The sequence below is a fragment of the Gorilla gorilla genome, chromosome 11, assembly GCF_029281585.2.
Source record: "Gorilla gorilla gorilla isolate KB3781 chromosome 11, NHGRI_mGorGor1-v2.1_pri, whole genome shotgun sequence".
Taxonomy (NCBI): Eukaryota; Metazoa; Chordata; class Mammalia; order Primates; family Hominidae; genus Gorilla; species Gorilla gorilla.
The window spans coordinates 104,355,396-104,380,638 of NC_073235.2; the positions used below are offsets into that span (position 1 = coordinate 104,355,396).

Genomic DNA, 25,243 nt, shown 5'->3' on the forward strand with positions numbered 1-25,243 from the left:
CTCAAAACTAATTCAAATCTCACTCTGCCTTCACTTTTAATTCTCACAGATTAATCAGGATGACTTCAAAAATGTTTTTCTCAGCCTTCCTCAAATAAAAAAACCAAGCTCCCAATGATGTCGAAGAGTTATGAAACTAAAATCTTGTAACAAACTATTCTCTTGTTTGACTCTAAAATGTTAAAAAGGAGTTTGATTTTCAGGTCTCCATGCTACATTACAAAGGTTTCCTTAGTATGAATAAGCACACACTTCAAATCAACAAAAAACAAGGAACAATGATTTGCAATATCTTTGTTTGTGATAATGTATCAGAAACTGAATAGCTTACTACTACGATGTTTTATACTGAAAACATTTCAGATTGGAGCTAGAAGTAATAATTGTTCCCTAATGTTTTATTAAGCCTTTTCTTCCCAGTAAAATTAAGTTCACCAAAAGGAAAGGCAGCATGTAAAAATCTTAAATAGTGACAGATGCACAGTGCACATTGCATATATGAATTATTGGCATATTTATTAACTGTCACATTCAAATCATATTCCTAAAATTGACATAATTGCCCTTCTTTAATCTCCATTACTCCAGAGGGAGCATGTCTTGGGATAGGGGAGATATCAGAATCCAACTACATATCTATGACCTCCATATTCCATTCTGTCACATGGAGGGCATCTCTACCAAAAACCCTAAAACTCTTGTTCAAGGAACCAGTACAATTGATGAGAATTTGGTATTTCCTCAGGGTGATGAGGCGGAACATAAGGTGGAGAAACACTGCTACAGAACTTCATCAAAGAGACTAGAAGCTACCAATCTCTCAATAGCATTACATAAACTAAAACCAATCCATCTAACAGTAAAAAAAAAAAAAAAAAAAAAAAAATTCACCTCTACTTTTATACTACAGAAAGTGAAAAGGCTTACAAAAAAAAATGTTTTACTACTCTGCATGTTATTTTAAAATGCACACACAAATTACACCACCAAATCATGTTATGTAAAAGTCAAACAATGGAGAATTCAAAGAGTAGACATTATCTGGTAACGCTGAGAAAACAGCAGAGTCCTAGAAACATGTTTTAAAAGAAAGCACTTTTTCATTTTTTTACTTAAAAAACAAAGGAACTATGAATATTTAATGAACAGTTGAAGCTAAGAAATATAAACACATAAAAAACGGATATTTAGCTTGAAAACACGTGGCTTCCTGTTTTTAAAAATTTTCTTATGAAAACCAAAACGAATTTAGGTTGTACGTATGAAATTCCCCTGATATTTTAAAATAAGAAATGGAGAAGTATAAGGTGTTACAGCTAAGAATTGTGGAATAAGTTGCTATCAAGTTCACAAAAGTACCTTTGCAAGACGAGGAACTGTTGTTGGAAAATCGGAATGCCCAAGTTGACCAAAGGTATTGCTACCCCATGAGTAAACCTATCAAAAAAACACAGAAAAGTAGCTAAGAGTTGTGAATCTGATTTTGCACATCAACTCTGAACCTTTATAATAATTAACATATATACACAAATACCAACAATTATACATTAAGTACTTATATTAGTCTTTCACTCTTTAACAGATATTAAGGAAATTCATTTTTAAACAAGACCAGAGATAATGCGCAAATAGAGTCTTGGTACATAAGAAGACAGAGTCCAAAAATTAGCTGGGCATGGTGGTGCATGCCTGTAATCCCAGCTACTTGGGAGGTTGAGGCAGGAGAATCACTTGAACCCGGCAGGCAGAAGTTGCAGTGAGCCAAGATCGTGCCACTGCATTCCAGCCTAGGCAATATGAGCAAAACTCGGTATCCAAAAAAAAAAAAAAAAAAAGAAGAAGAAGGCAGAATTGAGGAATCAACAATAACAATAACTAACACTTTTCAGGTGCTTACTAACTGCCAGACATTGTTCTTAACACTTTCTGTATATTAATTGATGATTCATTCTCACAACAATCCTAACAAAAATAAATAAATAAGGAAACCCAGAGAGGTTAATTTACCCATGGTCACAAATTCATATGTAAGAGGCAGGATTTAATCCCAGGAATTATCGTATACTGCCTCTTTTAGAGAAAGCAATAAAAACATTAAGTGATATAGAGGAAGAGTAATCATGATTTCCTACTCTGTAGATAAAAGTACTATGGAATGAACAGAAAACCTTTCATACATGAAGAGTTACTGTAAGAGAAACACAAGTACCTACACGCCACTACAGACAAAAGAAACTAGATTGCAATGACTAGGTTTAAAATGTTTGTTTATTCTGATTATGAAAGTAATTCATGGTCATTGTACAAGACTGTGACAGTACAAAAATAAAAAGAGAAATAAAGTGAAAATCACTGATCAGCCACTTGGTGGCACCTACTCTTTTGCACATCAGTAAGTATAGATCTGTAACATCATTGTTAATAACCATCTAGAACTCTACTGTGCATATACTTTAACAAATTACCTACTGAATTAAGTTCTTTCCAATTCCTTTTTTTTTTTTTTTTTTTTGGAAGCAGAGTCTCGATCTTGTCACCCAGGCTGGAGCACAATGGCGCGATCTTGGCTCACTGCAACCTCCGCCTCCCAGATTCAAGCAATTCTCCTGCTCAGACTTCCAAGTAGCTAGGATTACAGGCACCTGTCATCACTCCCGGCTAACTTCTGTGTTTTTAGTAGAGATGGGGTTTCACCATGTTGGCCAGGCTGGTCTTGAACTCCTGACCTCAGGTGATCCGCCCACCTCAACCTCCCAAAGTGCTGGGATTACAGGCATAAGCCACCACACTCAGCCTCCAATTCTTTAATATTAAAAAGGATAGGAAAAATCCTTGAATACATATATTCATGTATCTATTTGCTTAGGATAAATTCCTAGGCAAAGACTATGCCATTCTGATTTTTGATACATACTGACAAACTCTCTTCCAGCAAGGTCCAATTTACATTCCTGCCTGCACTGCACGCACATTTTCTCCCACATCCTAATCAATGCTCAGCATTGAATGTAATCCTTAGGTTTGCATAGGTTAATCTCATAGGTGAGAAAAACACTGTACTGTTGTTTTTTAATTTAAATGTATTTGCTAAATGATCATCTTTTCATTTATTGCTGGCCATTTCTACTTCTTTTATGATGAAAATATAAATATCCTTTTGACAATTTTTATCCTTTGACAATTGTTCCTTTATATATAAGTGCAGCAACACTTTATCACATACGTTGCAGATATTTTTACCCAGTTTGTTAGGTATTTTCATTTTGTTTACAGTGTTTTATTTGCTGTTCGGGACTGTTGAATTATCATATTGACAAACATATCTTACTTTCTAATTTCCAGTTTTGATGTTATGTCTTTTTCTATGCCTAAAAGACTCATCTTAATTTGTTCATACACACACACGCACACATACACACAGTTCTAGTTTTTAATGACATCATTAACACACCCAGAATTAGAATATGTATAGCCATCTTAGTTTTCTCCTACAAATACGAAGCCAGTAAACATTTACTACATTTACCGGATACTCAAGTCTTGTTTTCCCAACTGAATGGAAACACCCACTTTTATATCTTAAATTCTCATATATACTTGAGATTATTTCTAGCTGACAGGCATATTTCTGTTGCATTGATCTGTTTAATTTTATAATATATAAGGATAAATCTCTCTTTTTACCTGGCTCACCTATGTTTATTCTTCTAAAGTAATTTTGGGATTATTTTATCAAATTGTAAATATTACACTGGAATATTTTGGGGACTGTACTGAATTTTCACTGTGCTGATTAATGATTTAAGAGAGAAATGACATTTTTACAACTGACGCATCTCATCCAAAAATAAAACCTCTCCCTTTACTACTGCTTTCATGACCCTTCAAAAGAGTTCTAAAGTTTGCATCATATGGGTTATATGCATTTTATACTTATTCCTACTTCCTTAACACTTCTCGTGTAGTTCTGAGCAGAATTTCCTCGAGTATGTTTTGTTTTATTGTATGTATACAATAAAGCCAGTAATTTTTATTTTGTAACTGACCTCCTTCCTAATCTCTCATTTTTAAGTCTTTTGAATGAATCATGTTAAAAACAGTAAATTCCCCTTTTTCTTTCCTAATATTAATATTTATACAGGTTATGTTAGTTTTTTGGCTAGCCTAGTATGTGAAATGTGCAATCAAATCAAATATTAAAAGGGCTTCAAATCCTTTATTGGCTTCTTAAAAAGATAAAGGAATTGGTGAAGCAGCATTATCGAAATATGAATATATTTAATATTAACTTATTGCAGATGAGCAGTCTGGGTTTTAAAAAAAACTTAAAACAACTTCTTTATGTTTATGTACATGGGTATGGTTTTTAGTAATGCTAGAGGTCACTTTCAGGTCCCACAGTTTTAAAGAAAAATGACTTTGTTTTCTTAGTGTTTTACTATGTATCTTCTTTGTAACAAATAAAAATTCACCAATACCCTGGAAAATCTGGGGTTCTCTTTTTAGGTGAGAACACATTATAGAAAGCTCCTAAATCAGGGAGACAAGTGTTTAAATCCAAGCTCTACTGTTACGTATGTGTGACTTTAGACAAGTTACATAATTTCTCTTACTCCACTTCCCTCGTCTGTAAAGTGGGAATAATACCATACAAAATATTGGAAAGCTAAAATGAGATACGGTTATCATTGCCTGACATATAGCAGATAATCAACAAATGAGGGTCCAACAATGTCATGTTGGCCTTCCATGAAAATAAGGTAAGCATTTAATAGTTTGCCTCCTACCTGGGATTTCGCAGTAAGTGCAAGAGAATGGTAACCACCTGCCTCCAGATGGATTACTTCTTTGCCATCCAGACATTTTACACACAACGGTTGAAGCCTTAAAGAGAAACACACAGGCACACAAAGTCAAAGTATTCTCAGCAAGAATCGTAGCCTTTCTCAAATTATAAAGTGCTGTCGTGTAAAAATAAACATTTCTAAAGAAAACATTAAAATAAACATAATGGATATATGGTCAATCTACTCCTAAATATCATAAATAATTTTTGGAAGGTTTTAACCTTTGTCTATCAATCACTAATTAATCCCCATAATTTAGAATCTGTTAAGAATCATAAAACTACAAATGATTCTTTATAGCAAAAAGTATACTTAGGATACAATAAAAAATAACCACAGAAGGAAGCTAATTTTTAAATTAATTCCAGTTGTCTTCACTCTACTATGAATAGAGACATTTATATTAACTCACTACTTTAGATAATCATTCCAATTACTCACTTAAAAACTTCCCAATATCTAATTTGTTAATATCGTAACAGTTTCTAATAAACAAAATGCCAGTTTTACCCTAATATATGTGAATAGACATACTCTGATGTTTGAATTATAGTTATTTTGGCAGTGGCAGAGACATCTTTCAGGTTAAAAAACAAAACAAAACAAAAAAAACTGTTGGCTCTTTTCTTTTCCTATGTGACAGGTGGGGGCCTCTTTTTCATCAATTAAAAATCTGAGCCATTCCTGTCTTCCAGTGAAATATAATCTTATCCCAACACCCCTTTCTGTACTCCAAGATGAACACACATTGAAGAAGATATGGAAAAGTGCACCATGGATACTTAAGTCTTTTACTGCTTTTTTTTTTCTTTTCCTTTTTTTTTTTTTTTTTGAGATAAGAGTTTCATTCTTTTGCCCAGGCTGAAGTGAAGTGGCACAATCTCAGCTTACTGCAACCTCTGCCCTTCCCAGATTCAAGCGATTCTCCTGCCTCAGCCTCCTGAGTAGCTGGAATTATAGGAGCCCACCACCACGCCCAGCTAATTTTTGTATTTTTAGTAGAGACTGGGTTTCGCTACGTTGGCCAGCCTGGTCTCGAACTCCTGACCTCAGGTGATCCACCTGCCTCAGTCTTCCAAAGCACTAGGATTAAAGGTGTGAGCCACCACGCCCGGCCAAGTCCTTTACTGTTAAGAACAAATTCAAGAGTAAAGTGACAGCTTTTTATCAGAGTTAATGGTGTGTAATAATCTGAAGCTAGAAGAGCCCAGATTTCCTCTAAGAGGAAAGTGAAATTTAGAGACCTTCCCAGGAGAGAGATTATTTGTTTAAGCCAACTTCTATCGGTAGATGTTGGTAGCGCTTACCTAGGCAGAACATCGCCGTGCCCCAGCTGCCCTTCCTTCCCTTTCCCCCAGGTCCACACTTCTGTTCTCAGAGAAGGCAGGAGCGCATCTGCTTCTCCACTGTATGTGGGGGTCAGAACCACTGTCCTTGTTTTCACCCGTGCAGCCTTTCTTAAGAGCCTGGGGGAAACTGAAAACCAACCAGACGTGGGGTGAAGGAGTGGGAGTCCAGAGGGTAAGAAAACATATCATTTGGACAAACTTAAGATTTTCAAAAACATACGCCACCAATGGTATTTTTGAAGCATATTCTAGAGGCTCTCTGTAGAAAAGGGGACCTGTTAGTCAAATGAAATTGGTAAATACTCACTGCTACAATCTATCCTCCCACTACCTCCTCTGCAGAGATTCACACACACATTAGCACACACTGAAGGTGGTGACAAATCCTGTAAATAAAAGCCCTGTTTAAATATGTTTAACCCAGCTGGAATTCCAAACATTTAGCCACAGAAACCTTTTCTGTACAACATCTAGTGACATCCTATAGAACTTGTATTCTAAAGAATATGCTGAACAAAATACTATACTAAGGCTGACAAATACTTTTCTCACTTGAAAACAAAAATTAACGAGCCAGGCAAAGTGGCTGTAGTCCTAGCTACTCAGGAGGCTGAGATGGAAGGATTCCTTGAGCACAGGAGTTTGAGGTTATAGTGTGTTATGACTACATCTGTGAATACCCACTGCATTCCAGCCTGGACAACATAGCAAGACACTGTCTCTTTTTTTTTCTTGAGACGGAGTTTCGCTCTTGTCATCCAGGCTGGAGTGTAATGGCATGACCTCGGCTTGCAGGAACCTCTGCTTCCTGGGTTCAAGCGATTCTCCTCCCTCAGCCTCCTGAGTAGCTGGGATTACAGGCATGTACCACCACACCCAGCTAATTTTTGTATTCTTAGTAGAGACAGGGTTTTGCCATACTGGCCAGGCTGTTCTCAAACTCCTGATCTCAAGTAATCCTCCTGCCTTGGCCTCCCAAAGTGCTGGGATTACAGGTGTGAGCCACTGTGCCCGGCTCCCATCTCTTAAAACACAAAAAGCCTTTCTAAGTCAAGGTCTAAGTTCAAATATATTATGAATAATTGTAATAAAGAATTCATTTTAGCTATAAAATGTAAACATTTCTGAGACGGGAAAAAGATTATGAAAGGGATATACTAAAAAGCTTTTGTACTTGCCTATTTCAAATTATTTTACAGAGATGTTAAAAAATGTTTTAAAAGAACATTGCCATCTTTTATAGTGTTCAAAATTACATCAAACACACACAACACTATGTGAATAGTGTTTGATGCCAGGATAAGATTTGAAGAAAATCATCAAATGTCACTCAGTAGAGACTTAGTCATTAAGTCATTAACTTGTGGGCCACAAGAAAGTGATCATCACTGCCTAATATCAACATCTTTTCTGGTGAATGCATCGTTTCTATGCATACGGAGACTCAAATAAACCTACTTGAAGATTCCTCAAGGATGTACTCCAGATAATTCTTAGAGAGGGGGAAAAGAGTACATGTAAAATTTTTCGAAAGATACTTTAGGTTACTAAGTAAAATTTAACCATAGGATATAAGTCTATTAGTGGGATTCATGATGTAATGATATGAAAAAATATTCCACATTTGTAGTTTCAAAGAGATTGCAAATATATTTATATACTTAAAATGCTAAAGGACACTTAAGAATAAGAAAAGTTTGGTGCAAGATTCTCCTTCAGACTTAATTGAGATCATAGGCCTTCTTATACATCATATATATTATATATATATACATATACACTCACATTAATCAGGACTTAAGTTTTATTTGTGTAGAGGAAAATCTGGTGGTAATGAGAATTAAGAGTGGCACAAGAGTGTTCAGTAAGTAGAACAAGGGGAGAAACAGGGGCAGAGTAAAAAAGGTAAGTTTTAGTACAGTCTAGAATTCCTAACTTTTGAGCTTTGCACAAAATCATGTAAACCAGGAGTTGGTCAATTATAGCCCATGGGCCAAACAGGGCCTACCATATGTTTTTGTAAATAAAGTTTTGTTGGGATATAGCTTCACTCATTCATTACATATTGTCTCTGGCTGCTTTTACACAACCACAGCGTAGCTGAGTAGTTGTCACAGAGACAGGATGTCCTACAAACCTTAAAATATTTCTCTTTGGCTCTTTACAGAAAAAGTCTGCCAAATCCTGGTCTCATCAAATGCTTCTCAGACTTTAGTGTGCATACTAATCACCTGGGGGATCTTGCTCTAATGCATGTTTTGATTCAGTAAGTTGAGAGTGGAACCTGAGAGTCTGCGTTTCTAACAAGTTCCCAGATGCTGCTGATGCTGCTGGTCTGCAGGCCACTCTTGAGAAGCATAAGTCCAGATGGCTGAGACTGCTGAACTGATTGAGAAAAGGAGAAGAACCAACTGCATAATATTCTAAAAAGTTTATTGCCTATAGTCTCAGAAAATGAAATTTTCTCTTCTTGAAGCTTAAGAATTCTCTCCTCTTTCAAGTCAAGTACAGTAATTCACTTATCCAATGGTCGCATCTCCAACCTCATCGCTCTGGAGTATAGGTCCCAATTAGGAAATAAGAAGGGTACTGTAACACTCCAGAACAATAAAATAAGATTCACAATAAGGTTCATAAGCAGGAGCAAACATCAAGAAAAAGTGACGTTCTAACTTTATAGTGATATCTAAAGCAGATAAACATGTAACTTTCTTTTAAAACCACCATTAAATAAATTTTGACATTTGAATATGTCAGCTTCATAATTAGGACAGCCTTTTTAATAATACAGCATGCGATGTCAGGAGCATCCTGGATTCCCCAAAAGTCAGTTCACAAAACCTGGTTATTTCCTTACCTTGTGACAACAATCCAGGGAGGGAGAGTCTTCGACTGCCTCCCTCTGTTTCTTCTTCTCTGATATCCACAAGACTTGAACTTTTCTTTCCTTGCATTGATTCCTGTTTAACCTGTTCTTCCCTGCTATCTTTCAAACCTTCGGGGCCAACGGCACTACTGCCTGCCTGAGCTCCAGTTTCACAAGGGGTTGTACTATAAAAGTTCATAACTTTCTTCAGTGACAAGGCACCAGCTTCATAAGTAGCAGCCACTCTCACACCAACAGCAGATGCACAAGAGACCACCAGGCTGTTTAGGGCTGAGGTGCTTGTGGTAGGCGGGCTGTGGAGATTAGGAATTGCTTCTTCTAAAAGAGGCTAAAATATACACACATAAAAAATTATATAAAAATATAATCCCTTATGCAACAAGCAATCAATAAAAAGAAAGGCTAATCTCCATCGCTATTTGCATGTAAGAATCTAAAACGACAGAAGTTCTCTTCATCTTCAACTAAAGGTATTCTCTTCTTGATCATGGAGTTAACACATTAAATGGAAATGAGTACTCAAAATACAGTTCCTTTTCCAAAGTACTTCCTTTTGTCTAGATGTTGTGTTTTTCTATGGTATTTCAAAATAAGCCTCAGCTGCTTTTATAAAATTAAACACAGTAAAAAGGGAGGGAGAAGAAAAGGCATGGAAAACACTGCCTTTAATGCCAAGTGCACTGTGACAGCCCTGGACAGAAGATTGAAAAAATGCAAATTTCATTATTGATCCCTTTCAGGAAAATTTATACAGACTACTACCTAGAAATGGCAGGAAAAAAATTAGATTTTATGAAGAAAAAAAAAAAGCTTTCCCTGAAATGCTTTATAAATTGAAATTTAGATATAGCATATAGAGATGGAAAAATAAGTTATACCTGTAACCTATCATCTCCCAAATTATGCTCAACTCGAGTGCCTTTACTGGCTCATCAATGAGTTATTTTCTACGACCCAGGGGCTAGACAAGCTGTAGGATTACCTTCGCTCTTGCTACCACAGATGGCAAATGTGGTAGGTTAATAATTAAACATTTGGAACCAGTGTTCTTAGTGTGATTCTAGAAGTGTACTAGAAAGTCAAACTAAAGTTTTCTGATATCTTAATGAAAAAATCAGTTGAAATTTACTCTAAGCTGTCAAACATCATTGTTCCCTAAAAAGGAAGGTCATTAAATGTACCTACCAAACACATAAAAAAGCTTTCAGCTCATCAGCATAGATCATATTGAAAAATTTGCTTCTTATTGTACCCAAAGATCTCAAAGGGAATATACACATTCCTTCATTTGTCCTAAACTAAAATACAAACATAATGTGTGTGTGTGCGTGTGTGTGTGTGTGTGTGTGTGTGTGTGTGTGTGTTTGTATATTTTAACATTGGCTTCTGACTTCCTAAAGGAAATAATTCCTGGTACCTAGCGAAGTGCCTGACATGTAAGTACTCAAAACATTTTGTTGAATTAAATGCTAAATTCAAGAGAGCTATTTCCATGCAAATTAGTCTGTAAATAGTCAATGAACAAATATACTTAATAAAACGAAAAAGAAATACAAAGCCTATTACTTCTTTGGTGATACAGCTCCCACGATAGCTCGTTCAGAAGAACTAGTGTCACTATGTCCACTTTTTGTTTACAAAGGCTCCTTACATAAGCAGTGATGGTATTTAGAGGTAACTATTTTAGGGGGTTCTTAACCACTAGGTAGAGCAAAGTCACAAAACTCTACCTTATATAAACCTTGAACTACTGTTCTAACTGGCTCCTTCTACTTAATTATATTTAAAAATATAGTAATAAGCCCTCCCCTACAAAAAACATAATTAGCAATTTTGATGAAATATATAATTTTAGGAGTTCCAGTCAACCAGTAATACTTTGGTTTATTTCCCAAGTGAGAGAGTCTCAATTATATCTCGCCAGAAGAGAAAAAACTTGCCCTAAAACACATAAATTCCTTGTGAATTAGCTGTATGATTGAGATGTTATTTACAAAGAATAAATTAAATGTAATAGAAACACATATTTAATTTAAATAAATTAAATTTAATTCAATAGAAACACACACATTGTTACTAGCATAAGTAACAAAAACTTCCAGTGTTTAACAAAGTAAGTAAAATGTGATAAGCATGTACAGTCTAAGAATTTTCTACATGCATTCTTGTTAAACTACTACTTTTGCTTTGTTCAGACTTTATAATACCTTTCTCCAAACAGCTTACCCTTGATTTTTTAAAAATTCAAATACCCACAAGTTTCAGTGAATAGATTGTGAAATAAAGACTATTTCTAAAAATACCTTCATGTTCACATTCTGACAGAGTAAAACAATAAGAATCGAGAATCAAGAGGCTCTGTGGTTTCAAAAACTTAAAAAGAAACACTGCAGGACAGATCTTTCATGATTATGATCTTTTGTTTTGTTTTCTTACAGTTTTGGTAAAGCAAAATCAAAAGGCCACACTAAGAGTAAAACACAGAAATAATCCTTTTAAAACAATTTATTTTAAGCGGGAACTCAAACTTTACCATGTGCTACTGATAAACAACTTTTGTTCATTCTACCACAAATCTTCAAAATGAAAATAGTTTTAATAAGATATATAAAATAGGCTGGGCATGATGGCTCACGCCTGTAATCTCAACACTTTGGGAGGCTGAGGTGGGAGGATTGCTTGAGCTCAGGAGTTTGAGATGAGCCTGGGCAACAGGCTCTACTCTACTTAAAAATAAAATCAGCAGATGTGGTGGCATGTGTATAGTCCCAGCTACTTGGAAGGCTGAACTGGGAGGATCACTTGAACCTGGGAGATCAAGGCTGCAGTGAGCCACAATCGCATTACTGCACTCCAGCCTGGGTGACAGAGCAAGACCCCATCTCAAAAACAAACAAACAAAAAGATAAAATATTAGCCACCTCTTCAAATTAAGCCCAGTAAGGATCACAGCTATAATTGAAAAAAACTGAAACATGTAATTGCCTGTAAGTTTTAAATCTGCCTACAATTGAAGGATCTGCCACAAAACAATCTTCCCTGTTAAAGAAGGAAAAGACTTTTCTCTACAGAATTCTGAAGAGTGTTACAAACACAAGTAAGAAGAATCTTTGTGAATCTCTAGTTATATTAAACTATTCAGGGTCCACCAAAATTCAGTACTTTAGCCATAGAAAAAAAGTACTAGCAAGAAAAAAAAATGAAATGCTCCTACTTATAAAACAAGCCCAACATGACACCTTTCAATATCATAAAGGGCCAGAACAAACATAAAGAGTGATTTTGAATTAATCCAGGTTCTTTCCTTTATCTAGACTTGCCTGATAAAACAAAATTATAATCAAACTCAAAAAATAAAAAATGCTACTAAGCCTTATTCATTTTAAAGTTTCTAAAGAAAAGCCCATACAGTTCAACTCTAGACACACTTTTATCTTATAAAATTGAGCAGGTACCTGAGATGGCATTGGCTTTTCACCATGCTCTGAGTCCTCTCTTACTGAATGATCTGACAGTTTCCGCAGGTATTCATTGACTGCTTGGGTGTCAGGGTATGATGGTATGTTTCTGGCAGAGGAAATTTCAGTTGTTCCCATGACATTTTGTTGAGAGGACATGGCATCGCTGCTCATGATCTGAGCACTTACTGCATTCAGTTCAGTAGCAACAGACTGATCATTTGCTACAAGAGTGTTCTCAAATACTTCTTCCTGCCTGTCAAGGGTTTCAGTGGAGGGGCTGAGAGCAGTGCTGGCATGGTTTTCTGCCTGAGATTCTGTCAGTGTCACACCTAATGGGCAACAATGACTGTCTGATATAATCACATGGTCTTCTTTGTCAGTCATAGTAATCAAGAGCTGGCTGCACTGGTTGCATCGTTCTGGGACTGGCTTCAGATCCTGGGAAGGGAGGCATTGTACAAGGGCTAAGCTGTGGAAAGCACCACAGGCAACTTGAAGCACCACTCGCCCAGCAAGATGTTCTACCTTTTGCGGCTTTGTCACTGGGAAGGCAGTGGTAATGAGACCCAACTGACAACCGGTACCCCATGCCCAAATCTCTCTGCTTATTGACAATGCCAGAGTGTGCTCCTCACCACATGCCAACTGTAAAATCCTGACTGCTAACAAAGGGCTGGCCTCAGAATCAGCAATGCTGACAGGATTTGGTTCCAGCACATACTGCTGGTTGGCTACTGCACACTGGCCAGCAGAATTCTCTCCCCACATGTACGCGACACCATTGTCTGTCACTGCTCCACTATGGAAGCTTCCTGTTGCCACAGTAACAACATATTGCCCAACCAGGGCATTTTCTAGAATGGGGCTACTTGGACAAATTTCCACTGGTCCACTTCTCCAGGGAAGAGTCCCAAAGCTGTAGACCTCACCATCTGAAGGTTAAAAAAAAGAAAAAAGAAAAAAAAAAGCGTTACTGAATTAACTAAAAATTTTAACAGCAAACTTTTAGTCCCCTCTAGATTTAACCAAATTGGATTTTCTTTTTAAATTTTCAAAAGCAGTTGTAGAAATCTGGTTCAAGCACACAGTATTTCACATTAATTCATCTTTTTAAAAATGACTCTTTTTAATATTCTGCACTATAGTGAGAATTTCTACAAAGTGCAGGAGGCTAATCCTTTCCTTCAGCCTCATCCTACAAACTCCTCACATCAATCCACTCCTAATGGCCATCATCCAGGCTATTATAGAAACAGATTCCAAGTGTTCAAAGGCAAAATAAATAACCATGTTAAGATAAAATAAGCAAAAAATAAGACAAAACAGACACATTCACTAATATCTACAATTCACTACTACTAAACAAGTTGGAACAGCAAAAAAATTATGCAATGGCTTAAACATATTAGAGATTCATTTTGGCCAAAACTAAGAAATTAACTTTATGCCTCTAGGCTGTACAGGAAGCACCAGTTCTTAACAAGACATGGCTGTCTTCACGTTGTATGTCACGTTATATATAGTTTTAAGATGTTACATAAATATACAGGTTGAGTATCACTTATCCAAAATGCTTGGGACCAGAGGTGTTTTGGATTTCAGGTCCAGGTTTTGGAATATTTGCCTTATGCTTACTGACTGAGCATCCCAAATCTGAATGTTCCAATGAGCATTTCCTTTGAGCACCATCACATCAGCACTCAGAAAGTTCTGGATTTTGGATCATTTTAGATTTCAGATTTTTTAATGTGGGATGCTCACCCTGGACTTTATGTACTAGATACTAGCTAGTCTTTCTGAGGTGAGATTTGTTTAAAAAGCAAATCAGTTTCTTCTCTGAAAAAACATCAAATGGCAGATGAAGCTAGGGCAGCGGGAGGGCCCGGAGGCCCCAGGGACCCTGGGATGGGGAACCACAGTGACTTCCGTGGAGGCTTGGGCAGTGGCATCCAGGGCCAGGGTCGGGGCCACAGAGCTCAAGGAGGCAAGGCTGAGGATAAGGAGTGGACACCCATGACCAAGCTGAGCTGCCTGGTCAAAGACACGAAGATCAAGTCCTGGTGAAAACCTATCACTTCTCCCTGCCCATCAAGGAGTCTGAGATCATTGACTTTTTCCTGGGGACCTCTCTCAAGGATGAGGTTTTGAAGATTGTGCCAGTGCAGAAGCAGACGCGCACTGGCCAGCACACCAGATTCCAGGTGTTTGTTGCCATTGGGGACTACAATGGCCACTTGCTCCAAGGAGGTGGCCACTGCCATCCAAGGGACTATCATCCTGGCCAAGCTCTCCATTGTCCCCGTGCACAGAGGCTACTGGGGGAACAAGATCAGCAAGCACCACGCAGTCCCTTGCAAGGTGACAGGCTGCTGTGGCTCTGTGCTGGTGCGCCTCATCCCTGCACCCAGAGGCACTGGCATTCTCTTAGCCCTAGTGCCCAAGAAGCTGCTGATGATGGCCAGTATCGATGACTGCTACTCCTCAGCCAGGGGCTGCACTGCCACCCTGGCCAACTTCACCAAGGCCACCTATGATGCCATCTCCAAGATCTACAGCTAACCGGCCCCCAACCTCTGGAAGGAGACTGTATTCACCAATTCTCCGTATCAGGAATTCACTGGCCACCTCGTCAAGACCCACAACAGAGTCTCCAGACAGAGGACCCAGGCTCCAGCTGTGGCTACAACATAGGGTTTTTATACAAGAAAAATAAAGTGAAGTAAGCCTAAAAAATGTTAAAAATAAAAAGCAAATCATCACAACAGAACAAAGCAAAAAAGCAAATGAACCTGTCAGAATAACTGGCTAGCTTTAGAATTAATGAAAGGCACCAGTGAGTTGGGTATATAAATAACTTATGTATGTCCAGCTATGCTACAAAGTCTTAATTTTACTGTAGTATTGTGGGAGCTTGGGAGCAGGTACACATACTCTATGCTGGCTAAAAATTCAATGAAACAAAGACTTGGCTACGGGTTTTAAAAAATACTGAGCCAAGCCCACTATCCTTTCTTTTCCATATGACCAGAGACTTATGATTTTTTTTAATTAATGAAGAAATAAGCAATGTTTCTTTCTCATAAGGCAGCAATTGAGTTGATGATGAAAACATGCAAACTTTATCTTTGACCTATTATACATGGCAGATACATGTATACACTCAAGTTAACTCATCACATCATCTATATAAGTAAGGACTCAATAGTGGCTAGAGGGAAGATATGTGCATTTATTAGGAAATGTATAGTCTGGATCAAGAATACTGACATGAGAAAATAAGCTCACTGGTTAAGCTCTTTTAAACTTTGTTTCCTAATACAACAGTATACTTGAAAAAGCTCACCAAGTCTTTCAATTAACATTATTCCACTAGAAAGAGCAATATTGCAAAGAAATGGATATTTAGATCCCCCTCCTTAAAAAACAAAAACAAAAACTGGAGCATATAAAAAATAGTGAAACAGGCTGGGTGCGGTGGCTCACGCCTGTAATCCCAGCACTTTGGGAGGCAGAGGCAGGCGAATCATAAGGTCAGGAGTTCGAGACCAGCCTGGCCAATATGGTGAAACCCTGTCTCTACTAAAAATACAAAAAAAAAATGAGCCAGGCATGCTGGCACTGGCCTGTAGTCCCAGCCACTCAGGAGGCTGAGGCAGAAGAATTGCTTAAACCCAGGAGGTGGAGGTTGCAGTGAGCTGAGATCGTGCCACCACACTCCAGCCAGGGCAACAGAGCGAGACTCCGTCTCAAAATAAATAAATAAATAAAAGTCAATCAATGAGGTATCTTCATTGAATTATGAGCTAATGGTCATATTTAATAGAGATGAAGAACTTTGAAAATTTCTAGCACTCAGCCATTTCCTCAGCTGGAAAAGATAGCACTGGAGATCTGTATGCAATTTCAAACACACACTTGTGTTAGATGACGTTTTCTTTTGGTAACTGTGACACTTAATACCAGGACACTGCTTAAACATGAATAATGATAGGCTATTTAAATATTCTTGAAAAGTTTTCCTTCAGTTGTCCTAGCCTTGAAGGTATGATTCTAAAGATACCATGTTTATAGTCGAATAACTTTTTTTTTTTTTTTTGAGACAGGATCTTACTTTGTCACCTAGGCTAGAGTGCAGTGGCATAATCACAGCTCACTGCATGCAGCTTTGGTCTCCCAGACTCAAGCTATCCTCCTGCCTCAGCCTCTGAAGTAGCTGGGACTACAGGCACAGGCATCCATGCCTGGTTAATTTTTAAAATATTTCTTGTAGAAACATGGTCTCCCTATGTTGCCCAGGCTGATCTTGAACCCCTAGGCTCAAGGGATCCTTCTGCCTTGGCCTCCCAAAGTGCTGGGATTACAGGCGTAGGCAATTGTGCCCAGCCAGTTTCATTAGCTTAATGAAAATATTCCAAATATCTTATTGAAAACAACAACAGAATTCCACTTATATTTGCTTGAGAACTATATATTTTAAATCTCATAGGACAGGTATTGAATATAGTTCACACTTTTAAAGTAAGATTGTTTTTAAAGTCCTGAAGAATAATATTATAATAAAACTGATATAAGACAAACTAGAAAGAAATCCATGTTTATCCCATACAACCACCAGGACCAGATTTAATCCTTGTTTCCTAGAATTTGTCTTCCTTTAGTTCCTAGAAAGAAAATACCAAAGCATTATTTAATACCTTAATAAATACTTACAGAGCAGAAATTTATAAATTAGTGAAGTAGATGGCAATTGGTGCCCAAATCAAATTTGTCATGATTGAGTTGATAAAGTGCCATTAAGATTAAAGGTACCTCTATAAATTACAGCACACGTTTCGGTAATAGACTCATAGATTTTATAATATGCATTGTGAATGGCTATTTATGCCTGAAAAAAAATTATATTGAGAAAGTTCAGCCAAGTGGCTTTAAAAGCAGGCTTTGAAATCAGACTGAGTTCCAGTCCTGACTCTGACACTTCAATAGCTGTGTGTGCTTGGGAAAATTTAATCTCCCTGACTTTCAGTTTCCTTGTCTGTGAATAATAATAGAAGCTACCTCATAAGGTAGTAGTGCAGATTCAGTGAGATAACACATGGAAAGGGCTTAGAATAGTGTCTGGCACACAACTGCTTAACAAACATTAGCTATTATTAGCATTAGTATTCTGATAGACTTAAGGAACAAAAGTTATAGCAAGAGTCTCTGAATAGGTAACCTTTTAAAAAGTTAATTTTTCATGTATTTATTACCATAAAATTTTAAAACTATAATTCTCCCTTTTATTCTAGTTAACAGTATATTTTAAATTTAAGAACTAATCTGATTCCTGATAAGGGAGTAAGAATATATCTTGAAAACAGAAATAGTTCATTAAGAACCCCTAGGCTGGGCGTGGTGGCTCATCCCTGTAATCCCAGAACTTTGGGAGGTCGGGGGGGGGGGGGGTGGATCACCTGAGGTCAGGAGTTCAAGACCAGCCTGGCCAACATGGTGAAACCCCATCTCTACTAAAAATACCAAAAAAATTAGCTGGGCATGGTGGTGAGCACCTGTAATCCCAGCTACTCGGGAGGCTGAGGCAGGAAAATTGCTTGAACCTGGGAGGCAGAGGTTGTGGTGAGCTGAGATTGCACCATTGCACTCCAGCCTGGGTGACAAGAACAAAACTCAGTTTCAAAAAAAAAAAGCAAAGACTTGGAACCAACCTAAATGTCCAACAAGGATAGACTGGATTAAGAAAATGTGGCACATATACACCATGGAATACTATGCAGCCATAAAAAATGATGAGTTCATGTCCTTTGTAGGGACATGGATGAAACTGGAAACCATCGTTCTCAGCAAACTATCGCAAGGAGAAAAAAACAAACACCACATGTTCTCACTCATAGGTGGGAATTGAAAAATGAGATCACATGGATACAGTAAGGGGAACATCACACACCGGGGCCTGTTGTGGGGTGGGGGGAGGGGGGAGGGATAGCATTAGGAGATATACCTAATGCTAAATGACGAGTTAATGGGTGCAGCACACCAACATGGCACATGTATACATAAGTAACAAACCTACACGTTGTGCACATGTACCCTAAAACAGTATAATAATAATAAAATTTAAAAAAAAAAAGGAAAGAAAAAGAAAAAGAACCCCTAGTATCCAATGACTCCCATACCTGACCTTCCACACTCAGGCATTTGTTAGCATTGCAGTTCGTATTTGTTAAGCCATTCTTTTCATTACCTTCAGTCAGAAGAACTCCATGTTTCACTCCAAGGGCTGCTTGCAAAACAGTCTTTCCTCCCCAGCCTGGCAATCTCTCTGGTGTTATGGGAAAGGATCCTGCCTGCCAGATATGGACCAGGCCTCTTTCCTTGGATCCTTCTGCCTCTGTTGAGCTAAAACACCAAGAAACATAGCTTAATTGTTTCTACAATTCAGAACAGTATCCTTTGTTCTTAATACTTTTCATGATTGTACCATTTACCAGCACATGGATGACTAGGTCAGATAGCTGAATTAGCACCTATTTTATGCTTCGGTTATGCTCACAGAAGCCAAAGTAAAACAACTATTTATATAAAAGACTGAAGGATGCCGGGCGTGGTGGCTCACACCTGTAATCCCAGCACTTTTGGAGGCCGAGGCAGGCAGATCACAAGGTAGGAGCTCGAGACCAGCCTGGCTAATATGGTGAAACCCTGTTTCTACTAAAAATACCAAAAAAAATCAGCCGGGCATGGTGGCGTGCACCTGTAGTCCCAGCTACTCAGGAGGTTGAGGCAGGAGAAGCGCTTGAACCCGGGAGGCGGAGGTTGCAGTGAGCCAAGATCTTGCCACTGTACTCCAGCCTGGGCGACAGAGCAAGACTCTGTCTAAAAAAAAAAAGAAAAAAAAAGACTGAAGGACACTCTAAACCCACAAATTACTTTTCTCCATCTAAGAAGCAAACAAAACTTGGGCTATTTTTAGAAGTTTTAGCATTTGGTGCATAAAATTCCAAGATTCTAACTTCTCAATATATTCACTCCTTGTTTAGATATCAAAGCTACAACATGCCCAAGTTGAAGTCTTATCATAAAATTTTATAGTAAGTAAAAAGTACTTGATGAGAACAATATGAGAAACAGGAATTCATATTTCACTTTATGTTGAGTTTAAGTGTAGAACTGCTATTTAAATTTTTAGGAATCAAGTTTATAATAGATATCAGTAAAATCCTTAATGCTTTGCTCAAGTTCTAGCTAAAGAATTCTACACATCCGATGATTTCGGTTTAAAGAATACAAAACACACAGCTGCACAGTAATGACCGTATCCTAACTGCCTTCTTCTAAGAAAAGGGCACATTAAGATATGTGCCACCATTGGTAATACATTTTTTCATTTTCTTTTTTCTAGAACGCTGATGCCAAAATTTTAATGAGGCACAGAAACTCTTTTGAATAGCTAAGAATTTCTCTACATTTGCTCAATAATATTCCCTTAAATTATAACTGGACATAACCATGGTTCTATAGGAGGAACACTACACATTTAACCTTCCTTTTAAATATCTTCCATAACTAGTTCTTTAAGGATGGAAGATGATTAAGATTAGCAAGGCTACTTCTGAAAACCTGAAATTATTTGTGAGGGAAAAACGGCTACAAGCACTTTAAAATGATGAAATGAAGACATTTAGTGCTTCTTACAAAGCTTACAACTAACTAGCCTTTTTAAAATTTTATCTTTACCGAAGAACTAACTACAAATGTCACTATTCCCACTTAACAACCATCAACAAGAAAATTAAACTGAAGAGAAGCTACACATATGTGAAGCTGTTTACTATGTTTTCCTAGGAGGATAAGAGAAAAGGAAAAAATGGTTTTACCTTCTCTTCTTTGAGTCCATCGGTCAGTGGGAACACTCCATCACCAAATCATTTCTTCCTTACAGAAAGTCTATCAAGACCTCAACAGTACAAGTAAGGAAAAGAGCAGTAAAAGAATATTTTACCCCTCAGACATTAAAAAAAAAAAAAAAAAGCAGCCCTCTAACAAGTGTACATTCACTAGGAAATAAATATGCAGTAAAACTATTTAAACTATTTCATATCTTGCCTGCCAAAGTCAAACATAGGCTGAGCCTGCCCACTAAGCTTATAAAAATGCCCATTGACTGTCAAATGTAATGTCAAAGGAAGAAAAGACTACCCACAATTAAGCTGTACTCTTCCAGGCAATAGATTTGTTTTTTATTATAAAGAAAAAAGTTCAATCTGAAAAATCAATGTGTTAAGTACAAAAAGTACACACATATTAAGGTTACTTTTTAAACGCTCTGTCTGGAATGCATGAAGACTTAAATACCAATTAACTCAGATTTTCTAAAATCTCTTCAGTAATGTATCTGATTCAAGTAGTTTTAATTTATACTTTTCAGTAATGCACAAAAATTATGTCATTAAAATAGGAAGTTTTCCACTTATTGGAAGAAGGAACATTTTCCCCAAATCACCTTCAATTCAGACCAACATGCCTCATAACCCAAACAGTTGAAAGAAAGAAGTCTGAATTTTAAATCAGCTGTTTTAAAATCCACCTTTAATAGAAAATAGCTGTATGAAAATTATGGTTACAAATATCATGGCCCATCAGTTTAGAAACTCAGTATTTAATAAAATAAGAGATAAAAAAATAAACAGAAATGCTGAGTGCATTTCAACTCAGAAATCCACATTTGTAAGGGTACCAAAACACAAGAAAACAAAAGCAGTTAGGTCTTATTTGTGTAAACCATAAAAATATTGGGGCCAAATTTGTGGTTTTTCTGCAAAAGGATATGGAATGGTCACTGTGTTCTGGAAACAGCTCATACTGGCAGGAGTGATCTGGGGTCCATCTGTTTCCTCCAGGTTGCCTGTGAATTCTTACCATTTCCCATCTGTACATCTGAAGAAAATTACTTTCTACCTAATGCTTATTTTAGAAAGATTATGAATCATTCAAAGTTGGAAAATGGGTACTATGTTAACAAGACATATATCTGAATAAATTTAATAAATGATATTCATTTAATAAATACAATTAAGTGCTACTATGCTTTGTCCATGATAGTAATTAGCCTTTTGTAAAATGCACAGTTCATGGTATACAGAGAAATTCTGCCATCAGATCTAATCTGTGCTTATCTATCAGAGATCAAGGAGTTACTACGCCCTTGATTAAATTTCAACAATATGTAGCGGAAGCCAGAGAATTATTATACGAGGATGTGGAAGCACACAAGCACACCTTACTTCACACAACTGACACACTATATGTAAACGGAATTTTGTCCTACTAACAATCAAAAATGTTGAGAATCTTTTGATAAAATGAATAAAGTCAACCTTTATTCTCTCTTAGTGCCAGATTTTTGAGCACAGTTTTCTTAAAGTTGGTTACACCTTACTCAATATTATTTATCACCACCACTCATTTTTTTAACCTAAATGGAATTAAAACTCTACAAACTGTTTTTACAACTTTCTTTTCTTACTTACAAATAGGGCAGGCCAAATAACGGTCTCCAAAGGCATCAAGGTCCTAATGCCCAGAACTTGTGACTATGTTAGGTTGCGTGATACTAACCAACTCTCCTTAAGATAGAAAGATTATCCTGGTTATCCAGGTGCACCCAATGTAATCATAAACATCCTTAAAAGTGGAAGAGGGAGGCAGGAGGAGAATCAAAGAGACATGATGATGGAGGCAGGGTCAGAGATGACGCTACACTGCTGACTGAACATGGAAGAAGGCAGCCATGAACCAAGGAATGCAGGTGACAGGTAGCAGCTGAAAAGGCAAGGAAAAGAATTCTTTCCTAGAGCGTCCAGAAAAAAGCAGCCATGCCGACACCTTGACTTTAGTCTACAAGACCCGTGACAGACTTTCAGCCTACAGAACTTGAAGATAATTTGTGTTATTTTAAGCCACTAAGTTCATAACAATTTGTTGCAGCTGCAGTAGAAAACTAATATATTATTTCACAGACATCTTTTTATATCAGTATTTACAGATTTTTTTTTTTTTTTTTTTTTTTTTGAGACGGAGTTTTGCTCTTGTCGCCCAGGCTGGAGTGCAATGGCATGCTCTCAGTTCATTGCAACCTCCACCTCCCAGGTTCAAGCAATTCTCCTGCCTCAGCCTCCCGAGTAGCTGGCATTACAGGCACCCGCCATTACGCCTAGCTAATTTTTGTATTTTTAGTAGAGACGGGGTTTCACCATGTTGGCCAGGCTGGTCTCGAACTCCTGACCTCAGGTGATCCACCTGCCTCGGCCTCCCAAAGTGCTGGGATTACAGGTATGAGCCACCTTGAGCCACCGCGCCCGGCCCCTATCTCATTTTGTTTTCACGGTGTTTAATATGTTTGACATCTTCCAACAAGATACGTCTGCCTGAAACTCAAATAGGGCAATGAAGAAAAGAAAACTGATTGTTGAGGAAACATAACTAAAAAGGAATATTGCAACTAAATGTGGGGATCTTATGTTATTAAAGTTTTATCCTCATATACTTAAGTAAGGGTGGTATTTACCAACTCTATTTAATCTAACATTCTTTCTCAATTATGTATCCATCCAGGAAAAGAAAGTAAATGAAAAACTTTTGTCTTTTTTTTTTCATAGTAAGAATATAATTAATTTATTTAACCACTTCCCTAGCTGTGCTTTTTTTTTTATTATTATACTTTTAAGTTTTAGGGTACATGTGCACATTGTGCAGGTTAGTTACATATGTGTACATGTGCCATGCTGGTGCGCTGCACCCACTAACTCGTCATCTAGCATTAGGTATATCTCCCAATGTTATCCCTCCCCCCTCCCCCCACCCCACAACAGTCCCCAGAGTGTGATATTCCCCTTCCTGTGTCCATGTGATCTCATTGTTCAATTCTCACCTATGAGTGAGAATATGCAGTGTTTGGTTTCTTGTTCTTGCGATAGTTTACTGAGAATGATGGTTTCCAATTTCATCCATGTCCCTACAAAGGACATGAACTCATCATTTTTTATGGCTGCATAGTATTCCATGGTGTATATGTGCCATATTTTCTTAATCCAGTCTATCATTGTTGGACATTTGGGTTGGTTCCAAGTCTTTGCTATTGTGAATGCCGCAATAAACATATGTGTGCATGTGTCTTTATAGCAGCATGATTTATAGTCCTTTGGGTATATACCCAGTAATGGGATGGCTGGGTCAAATGGTATTTCTTGTTCTAGATCCCTGAGGAATCGCCACACTGACTTCCACAATGGTTGAACTAGTTTACAGTCCCACCAACAGTGTAAAAGTGTTCCTATTTCTCCACATCCTCTCCAGCACCTGTTGTTTCCTGACTTTTTAATGATTGCCATTCTAACTGGTGTGAGATGATATCTCATAGTGGTTTTGATTTGCATTTCTCTGATGGCCAGTGATGATGAGCATTTTTTCATGTGTTTTTTGGCTGCATAAATGTCTTCTTTTGAGAAGTGTCTGTTCATGTCCTTCGCCCACTTTTTGATGGGGTTGTTTGTTTTCTTGTAAATTTGTTTGAGTTCATTGTAGATTCTGGATATTAGCCCTTTGTCAGATGAGTAGGTTGCAAAAATTTTCTCCCATGTTGTAGGTTGCCTGTTCACTCTGATGGTAGTTTCTTTTGCTGTGCAGAAGCTCTTTAGTTTAATTAGATCCCATTTGTCAATTTTGTCTTTTGTTGCCATTGCTTTTGGTGTTTTGGACATGAAGTCCTTGCCCACGCCTATGTCCTGAATGGTAATGCCTAGGTTTTCTTCTAGGGTTTTTATGGTTTTAGGTCTAACGTTTAAATCTTTAATCCATCTTGAATTGATTTTTGTATAAGGTGTAAGGAAGGGATCCAGTTTCAGCTTTCTACATATGGCTAGCCAGTTTTCCCAGCACCATTTATTAAATAGGGAATCCTTTCCCCATTTCTTGTTTTTGTCAGGTTTGTCAAAGATCAGATAGTTGTAGGTATGCGGCGTTATTTCTGAGGGCTCTGTTCTGTTCCATTGATCTATATCTCTGTTTTGGTACCAGTACCATGCTGTTTTGGTTACTGTAGCCTTGTAGTATAGTTTGAAGTCAGGTAGTGTGATGCCTCCAGCTTTGTTCTTTTGGCTTAGGATTGACTTGGCGATGCGGGCTCTTTTTTGGTTCCATATGAACTTTAAAGTAGTTTTTTCCAATTCTGTGAAGAAAGTCATTGGTAGCTTGATGGGGATGGCATTGAATCTGTAAATGACCTTGGGCAGTATGGCCATTTTCACGATATTGATTCTTCCTACCCATGAGCATGGAATGTTCTTCCATTTGTTTGTATCCTCTTTTATTTCCTTGAGCAGTGGTTTGTAGTTCTCCTTGAAGAGGTCCTTCACATCCCTTGTAAGTTGGATTCCTAGGTATTTTATTCTCTTTGAAGCAATTGTGAATGGGAGTTCACTCATGATTTGGCTCTCTGTTTGTCTGTTGTTGGTGTATAAGAATGCTTGTGATTTTTGTACACTGATTTTGTATCCTGAGACTTTGCTGAAGTTGCTTATCAGCTTAAGGAGATTTTGGGCTGAGACAATGGGGTTTTCTAGATAAACAATCATGTCGTCTGCAAACAGGGACAATTTGACTTCCTCTTTTCCTAATTGAATACCCTTTATTTCCTTCTCCTGC

At 37.5% G+C, this 25,243-nt stretch overlaps 1 protein-coding gene across 1 annotated transcript in view; it reads right to left on the minus strand.

Moving 5' to 3' along the window:
* The window catches only part of ALS2 (alsin Rho guanine nucleotide exchange factor ALS2), an 88,195-nt gene that overhangs the window by 48,542 nt on the left and 14,410 nt on the right, over positions 1-25,243 (minus strand). The window contains exons 3-9 of the mRNA XM_031008660.3: positions 20,419-20,498; positions 18,786-18,940; positions 12,539-13,476; positions 9,054-9,411; positions 6,155-6,323; positions 4,788-4,884; positions 1,360-1,437 (exon numbers count right to left, since the gene is read on the minus strand). Coding sequence (XP_030864520.2) covers positions 1,360-1,437; positions 4,788-4,884; positions 6,155-6,323; positions 9,054-9,411; positions 12,539-13,476; positions 18,786-18,940; positions 20,419-20,438 — 1,815 coding nt within the window. The 5' untranslated portion in view covers positions 20,439-20,498. The remainder of the gene's footprint in view (positions 1-1,359; positions 1,438-4,787; positions 4,885-6,154; positions 6,324-9,053; positions 9,412-12,538; positions 13,477-18,785; positions 18,941-20,418; positions 20,499-25,243) is intronic.